Source organism: Lolium perenne, chromosome 4, assembly GCF_019359855.2.
Source record: "Lolium perenne isolate Kyuss_39 chromosome 4, Kyuss_2.0, whole genome shotgun sequence".
Taxonomy (NCBI): domain Eukaryota; kingdom Viridiplantae; phylum Streptophyta; class Magnoliopsida; order Poales; family Poaceae; genus Lolium; species Lolium perenne.
The window spans coordinates 59880130-59888313 of record NC_067247.2 but is presented as its reverse complement, the minus strand read 5'-3'; the positions used below and the strand labels follow the sequence as shown (position 1 = coordinate 59888313).

The 8184-nt window shown below is 42.1% G+C and overlaps 1 protein-coding gene across 1 annotated transcript; it reads left to right on the top strand.

The window, feature by feature from the left end:
* Nucleotides 1-626: 626 nt before the first annotated feature.
* LOC127292681 (uncharacterized) lies at nucleotides 627-1393 on the top strand. The gene has a single exon (XM_051322125.2). The coding sequence runs from the start codon at nucleotides 759-761 to the stop codon at nucleotides 990-992; it is 234 nt and encodes a 77-aa protein (XP_051178085.1). The 5' UTR covers nucleotides 627-758; the 3' UTR covers nucleotides 993-1393.
* Nucleotides 1394-8184: the final 6791 nt, after the last annotated feature.

Here is an 8184-nt window from a genome sequence, read left to right as displayed (position 1 = left end):
CAGGCACGTCGGATACGTTCCAGCTCGTGCACCTCACACAGCGTTCCAATGTCTGGCGCTCCCCGCGATTGGCATAACCGATGTTGGATCCTTTGATTCCCCGAATCATATACTTCGTTCAGCTGGTGCAGCGAACCTGGGCTGCAGAACACGGAGCTAGCGCGCTGAGTGTGACGGCGATGGTAGTCACCGGTTCACCGTGCACGCAGCATCCTAGCAGTGGCATCTCTCCGGATCCGCGCTCGGAATCCTCAGGACATATCCCTTCTCCACGCGGCAGTGGGTATGCGGCACGAGGATATCCTTCGGACCTTCACGCACGACGGTGGCCTCACGTTAGCTTGGCCTCCGGGCGCGCGTCGCGCCGCGCCGTGCGTCACATGGAAAGCATGGACGGCATGGCCTCTGCAACAGACAAGGCTGTGGCCGCTCTCCCGCCACTCGGCGTCGAAGGTCGAAACAAAACACCGGCCCGCCCGCTCCTCTCTCCTTCTCCCTCATCGGCTCGCGCATCCCCCCACGTACTTAGTTTCCTCCGGTTTTCCCACTGGCAACTCGCAGTCGCAGTGGCAAGTGTGGTTCCTAGTTCAGACCGGCGACTCGACTATAAGTAGAGCCCAGCACCCACAGTTAAAGGAACACCCACTCAAGCAGTGAAAGAGAAAAGCAAAAGCTAGCTCAAGTCCTCAAGAGCCTTCTTCTTTCGAGTGTGTACACCAAAGAGTGAGAGAAGCCCAGAAGAGTCTGTAGCTAGAACAATGGCTGCCGCCGTCGGTGTTTGGTTCGCCAAGTTTGCCCGGGAGACGGCGCCGGCGGCCGATGCCGAAGTCGTCGGCCGGCCTCACCAGGGCTGCGGCGACGGCATGCTCGAGGTGGAGAGCGTGAAGAAGGGCGGCGCCCAGATCCAGGAGAGGAGGAGGAGGAACAGCGGCGTCCTCTCCAACTCCGAGGCCACGGTGTGCCTGCTCATGGACCGCTTCGCGCCGGCTTGACCTTGGCATTGCCCAAGTCAGTGATCGGGCTAGCTAGCTTACGGTTAATACGTCCAGGACAGGACCGGCAGGCGAACACGTTCTGCCTGTGAATCTCGTGGGTTGTGCTATCTTGTACATAACTCTCTTTTTTTTCAGCGCTTAACTGAGCAATACTACTGCTTATGCAATCCCTTCTCCAGATGATTTACTACATCTGTTCATAAATAGACGTTGAAAGTTTATGTAAAATTTGAATGTATCCAAACCCTCTTTAATGTAGAGATATATTCGAATTTAGCCGAACCTTCCAACATATGGAGGGAGTATACATAACCATGTGGGCTGTGGCTTGTTAAATCAACGGCCGCACACATCATGTATGGATCTTTCCTTTGAATGGATTATTTAATTAACCGAAATGCTTCAAATGTTGTTACAAGCAATTTTTTTCAATAACGTTCAGTTTCAGTACAGAGTTTAGACAGATTGAATCTCAAATCTATTTTAATGTTATTGTTTTGCAGCGGAAATTCAGTTTAGCTCCCGGGTGCATATGTTTCCTCTACCAAAGAATTGTACTTTGAAATGTCGAAAAGTTTTCACAAAAAAAAATCCTACCATACTGAACACATAAATAGTAGCGTTGCAGGCTCGTCGTCTGTACTGCCCGTGGGACGTTTCGGCCATTGACGGAGCTAGTCCTTCTTATGCGGCAACAAGGGGATTTTATTCCTCTACATGCGGGTGCGCTGAGATGGGGTTGACTTCTGCGGCCGGCAAGGCGGCCTCGATGGGATGCAGGAATTGTGCGGCAGGGGGCGGGGGCGACCTTGAGCTACTGTTGCTGCTAGCCTTTGTAGGAACACTGCAGGGCGGCCTCTATGTGTAGAACCTGGAGCACCCTGCCACTCAAAGAACGAACAATAACTACCTTGCAATGTATCCATTACAAGATTACAAAACCATTCATACCAAGAGTGAGATCTAGCGTGCAATCTACTGGAGATTGTTAAGTTGTAGTGGCCACACTTGTAGAACCTGATGTTGATCCATGTGATGATCTGTCGATCTGATCGCCGCACCATGGAAAAGGCACAACCGGGAGGATCTTTTCGCCTCTTGCAGATCTAGTGAGCTCTATGTTGAGGAGGACATGGGAGTGCGGTGAGGAATTGATGCAGAAACATGGGGAGGGCATATGGGGAACTAGAAGTTTGTGGAAGGATGATATGGGAGGTAGGATCTCGGTGTCCATAGTTTACTATTGGTACAGGTGGGTACATATAAGTTAAACATATTCAGGAATACGAGGTATTTCCATCTAATAGCGAATGGTAAGCACCGAAAAAATAAAAAAAATTCAATTAGAGCAACAAGAGGGAACTATTGTTGGGGAAGATAATTTGAAGGTTTATATTACTGAATTTTATAAGAAATTGTTTGGGGCACCGGCACCAACCAATATTTCTTTAGTGGAAGAGGAGATTCATGATATTACACAGATTTCATCACTTGAGAATGAGATCTTGGCGACCCCTTTTACAGAAGAGGAGGTTTTTGAGGCAATTTCTCAGATGGAACTGAATAAAGCTCCTGGACCAGATGGTTTTCCAGCTGAGTTTTATCAAAAAAAATTGGAAAATAATAAAAGATGATTTGATGGCTTTGTTCTTACAGTTTACCAAAGGGGATTTGCCTCTTTATAAACTAAATTTTGGGGTTATCATACTATTGCCCAAGAAAGAGGATGCAGTTCAAATACAGCAATATAGACCTATTTGTTTGCTAAATGTGTGTTTTAAGATTCTTACTAAAGTTGGTATGAACCGTATCTCGGGGATTGCCCAAAGAGTTATAAAGCCAACTCAATCAGCCTTTATGCCAGGAAGAATTTTTTTGGAAGGGGTAGTTATACTTCACGAAACAATTCATGAATTACATACTAAGAAAATGGATGGGGTATTATTTAAAATCGACTTCGAGAAAGCTTATGATAAGGTGAAATGGCATTTCTTACAACAAACATTGGGCATGAAGGGCTTTGCTCCAGAATGGGGGAGCTTAGTGCAACAGTTTGTTCAAGGGGGTAGTGTTGGGGTGAAGGTGAATGATGATATTGGTCATTATTTTCAGACAAAAAAGGACTAAGGCAAGGAGACCCTTTATCTCCAATGCTTTTTAACATTGTAGTGGATATGCTTGCCATCTTAATTGAACGAGCAAAAGAGGATGGTCAAGTTGGAGGTCTAATTCCCCATTTATTTGAGGGAGGACTCTCTATACTACAGTATGCCGATGATACTATCCTTTTTTTGGAACATGACCTCAACAAAGCAGTTAATATGAAATTAATTATATGTCTTTTTGAGGAGTTGTCGGGGCTTAAGATTAATTTCCATAAAAGTGAGATTTTTTATTTTGGAAAGGCAAAGGAGGAGGAGGACTGATACGTCTCAAACGTATCTATAATTTCTTATGTTCCATGCTACTTTTATGATGATACTCACATGTTTTATACACACTTTATGTCATTATTATGCATTTTTCGGCACTAACCTATTGACAAGATGCCGAAAAGCCAGTTGTTGTTTTCTGCTGTTTTTGGTTTCAGAAATTCTACAAAGGAAATATTCTCGGAATTGGACGAAATCAACGCCCAGGGTCTTATTTTTCCACGGAGTTTCCAAAAGACCGAAGGGGATACGAAGGGCCCGCGCTGCCCTATGGTGTGGGCCCCTCGTCAGCCCTCCGACTCTGCGCTTCCGCCTATTTATTCCCTTAGTCGCGAAAACCCCTGTACCGAGAGCCACGATACGGAAAACCTTGCAGAGACGCTGCCGCCAATCCCGTCTCGGGGGATTCAGGAGATCGCCTCCGGCACCCTGCCGGAGAGGGGAATCATCTCCCGGAGGACTCTTCATCACCATGATCGCCTCCGGATTGATGTGTGAGTAGTTCACCCCTGGACTATGGGTCCATAGCAGTAGCTAGATGGTTGTCTTCTCCTTATTGTGCTATCATGTTAGATCTTGTGAGCTGCCTATCATGATCAAGATCATCTATTTGTAATTCTACACATTGTGTTTGTTGGGATCCGATGAATATGGAATACTATGTCAAGTTGATTATCAATCTATCATATGTGTTGTTTATGATCTTGCATGCTCTCCATTGCTAGTAGAGGCTCTGGCCAAGTTGATACTTGTAACTCCAAGAGGGAGTATTTATGCTCGATAGTGGGTTCATGCCTCCATTAAATCTTGGACATTGATAGAAAGTTCTAAGGTTGTGGATGTGCTGTTGCCACTAGGGATAAAACATCGATGCTTTGTCTAAGGATATTTGTGTTGATTACATTACGCACCATACTTAATGCAATTGTCTGTTGTTTGCAACTTAATACTGGAAGGGGTGCGGATGCTAACGCGAAGGTGGACTTTTTAGGCATAGATGCATGCTGGATAGTGGTCTATGTACTTTGTCGTAATGCCCGATTAAATCTCACTCTACTCATCATGATATGTATGTGCATTGTTATGCCCTCTTTATTTGTCAATTTCCCAACTGTAATTTGTTCACCCAACATGCTATTTCTTATTGGAGAGACACCACTAGTGAACTGTGGAGCCCGGTCCATTCTTTTACATCTGAATACAATCTACTGTAAACATCGTTCTTTACTGTTCTTCGCATACAAACAGCATTTTCCACACCATACATTTAATACTTTGTTTGCAGCAAGCCGGTGAGATTGACAATCTCACTGTTAAGTTGGGGCAAAGTATTTGGATTGTGTTGTGCAGGTTCCACGTTGGCGCCGGAATCCCTGGTGTTGCGCCGCACTACACTCCGTCACCAAAAACCTTCACGTGCTCCTTGACTCCTACTGGTTCGATAAACCTTGGTTTCTTACTGAGGGAAACTTGCTGCTGTACGCATCACACCTTCCACTTGGGGTTCCCAACGGGCGTGTGCTTTACGCGTCAACAAGCTAAATTTCTGACGCCGTTGCCGGGGAGATCAAGACACGCTGCAAGGGGAGTCTCCCACTTCCAATCTCTTTACTTTGTTTTTGTCTTGCTTTACTTTATTTTATTTACTGCTTTGTTTGCTTTCTTATATCAAAATACAAAAAAATTAGTTACTTGCTTTACTCTATTTACTATCTTGTTTGAGTTCTCCATATTAAAAACACAAAAAAATTAGTTACTTGCATTTACTTTACTTATTTCATCATGTTTCCTCCTAAGTTTACGCTGAAAGACATACCGGTAGGACAAGGGTCTATCATTGGAAGAGATAATATAGAAGAATTTTTCACTCATGTTAGTATGGTTGAGGATTTTGAAGATAGACACTTGGTAGAACTTGCTCCTACTTATGAAATTGCTGCTGCCTCTTTAGTACACATGTTGGAAGTTAGATTTGTTAATCTCAACCCTATAATGCAACATATGTTTCTTACACTAGGTGATATGGAAGAGGAGAAAAGAAAGATTTTGTTTTAGAAACCCTTCTCAAAGAATTTGGTGATGTAGCTAGAGAAGGTAGAAAAGTCTTTATTAAACATAAGATGCTTGGCTTTTATACCAATTTTGCTGATACCCTTGAAAAGATGGAAAAAGATAGATCAAATTACACTAATAAATTTAATTGTGAGGGGGAAATTAAAACATCAATACCTTGCAAGCTCTTAGGAATATGCGAGGCACTAGAAAAGAATTTTGATTGGATTGTTCCCGAAAATTTGTTTGATGAGAATAGCAAGCCTAAGAGTAATGAAAAAGGAGCCTCTGAAACTTACATAGATAACATACAAATGCATAGTTGAGAAAACTCCAAACCCCTCTGTTGATGCTTCATCTCTTGGTAATACTTGATTCACACTTTCTGCGCCTAGCTGAAAGGCGTTAAAGAAAATCGCTTATGGGAGGCAACCCATTATTTTACTTCTGCACTTTTGTTTTATATTTGAGTCTTGGAAGTTGTTACTACTGTAGCAACCTCTCCTTATCTTTATTTTATTGCATTGTTGTGCCAAGTAAAGTCTTTGATAGTAAAGATGATACTAGATTTGGATTACTGCGCAGAAACAGATTTCTTACTGTCACGAAATTGAGCCGCCCCGCTGCCAATTTACGTGCGTGATCCTCTGATAGGTACGAAACTTTAATTCAATTTGAGCATTTTCATCTGAGCAAGTTAAGTGCCCCAGAAAAATTCGTCTTTACAGACTGTTCTGTTTTGACAGATTCTGCCTTTTATTTCGCATTACCTCTTTTGCTATGTTTGATGGATTTCTTTGTTCCATTAGCTTTCAGTAACTTTGTGCAATGTCCAGAAGTGTTAAGAATGATTATGTCACCTCTGAATATGTAAATTTTTGATTATGCACTAACCCTCTAATGAGTTGTTTTGAGTTTGGTGTGGAGGAAGTTTTCAAGGGTCAAGAGAGGAGGATGATACAATAGGATCAAGAAGAGTGAAAACTCTAAGCTTGGGGATGCCCCCGTGGTTCATCCCTGCATATTTCAAGAAGACTCAGGCATTTAAGCTTGGGGATGCCCAAGGCATCCCCTTCTTCATCGACAACTTATCATGTCACCTCTAGTGAAACTATATTTTTATTCCGTCACATGTTATGTGCTTTACTTGGAGCGTCTGTATGTTTTTATTTTTGTTTTTGTTTGAATAAAATCGGATCCTAGCATTCTTTATGTGGGAGAGAGACACGCTCCGCTGTTGCATATGAACACATGTGTTCTTAGCTTTACTCTTAATGTTCATGGCGAAGATTGAAACTGCTTCGTTCATTGTTATATGGTTGGAAACAGAAAATGCTTCATGTGGTAATTGGTATAATGCCTTGAATAATTTGATACTTGGTAATTGTTGTGCTCAAATAGATCATGTTTAAGCTCTTGCATCATGTACTTTGCACCTATTAATGAAGAAATACCGTAGAGCTTGTTGAAATTTGGTTTGCATGATTGGTCTCTCTAAAATCTAGATATTTTCTGGTGAGGTGTTTGAACAACAAGGAAGACAGTGTAGAGTCTTATAATGCTTGCAATATGTTTTTATGTAAGTTTTGTTGTACCGGTTCATACTTGTGTTTGCTTCAAACAACCTTGCTAGCCTAAGCCTTGTATTGAGAGGGATAACTTCTCGTGCATCCAAAATCCTTGAGCCAAAAACTATGCCATTTGTGTCCACCATACCTACCTACTACATGGTATTTCTCTGTCATTCCAAAGTAAATTGCTTGAGTGCTACCTTTAAAATTCCATTCTTTGTCTTTGCAATATATAGCTCATGGGAAAAATAGCTTAAAAACTATTGTGGTATTGAATATGTAGCTTATGTATCTTATTTCTTATAAGTTGCTTGTTGAGCGGTAACCATGTTCCTGGGGACGCCATCAACTATTTCACCTTTGTTGAATACCATGTGAGTTGCTATGCATGTTCGTCTTGTCTGAAGTAAGGGTGATTTATCATGATCAAATGGTTTGAGTATGCATATTGTTAGAGAAGAACATTGGGCCGCTAACTAAAGCCATGATCCATGGTGGAAGTTTCAGTTTGGACAACAATCCTCAATCTCTTATGAGAATATTATCTGTTGTTGAATGCGTATGCATTAAAGAGGAGTCCATTATCTGTTGTCTATGTTGTCCCGGTATGGATGTCTAAGTTGAGAATAATCAAAAGCGAGAAATCCAATGCGAACTTTCTCCTTAGACCTTTGTACAGGCGGCATAGAGGTACCCCTTTGTGACACTTGGTTGAAACATATGCTATGCAATGCTAATCCATGTAAATCCAAGCTAATTAGGACAAGGTGCGGGCACTATTGGTATACTATGCATGAGGCTTGCAGCTTATAGGATATCTTATGCATAACACATATGAATTATTACTATCGTTGACAAAATTGTTTCTATGTTTTCAAAATAAAAGCTCTAGCACAAATATATCAATCCATGCTTCCCTCTGCGAAGGGCCATTCTTTTACTTTTATGTTGAGTCAGTTTACCTACTTCTTTCTATCTTAGAAGCAAACACTTGTGTCAACTGTGTGCATTGATTCCTACATATTTGCTTATTTGTATTCATCATATTACTTTGTGTTGACAATTATCCATGAGATAAACAGGTTGAAGTTGAAAGCAACCGCTGAAACTTATATCTTCCTTTGAGTTGCTTCA

What these genes read in the sequence shown, in the direction of transcription:
- LOC127292681 (XM_051322125.2), top strand. Translation starts at nt 759, where the DNA reads ATGGCTGCCGCCGTCGGTGTTTGGTTCGCCAAGTTTGCCCGGGAGACG.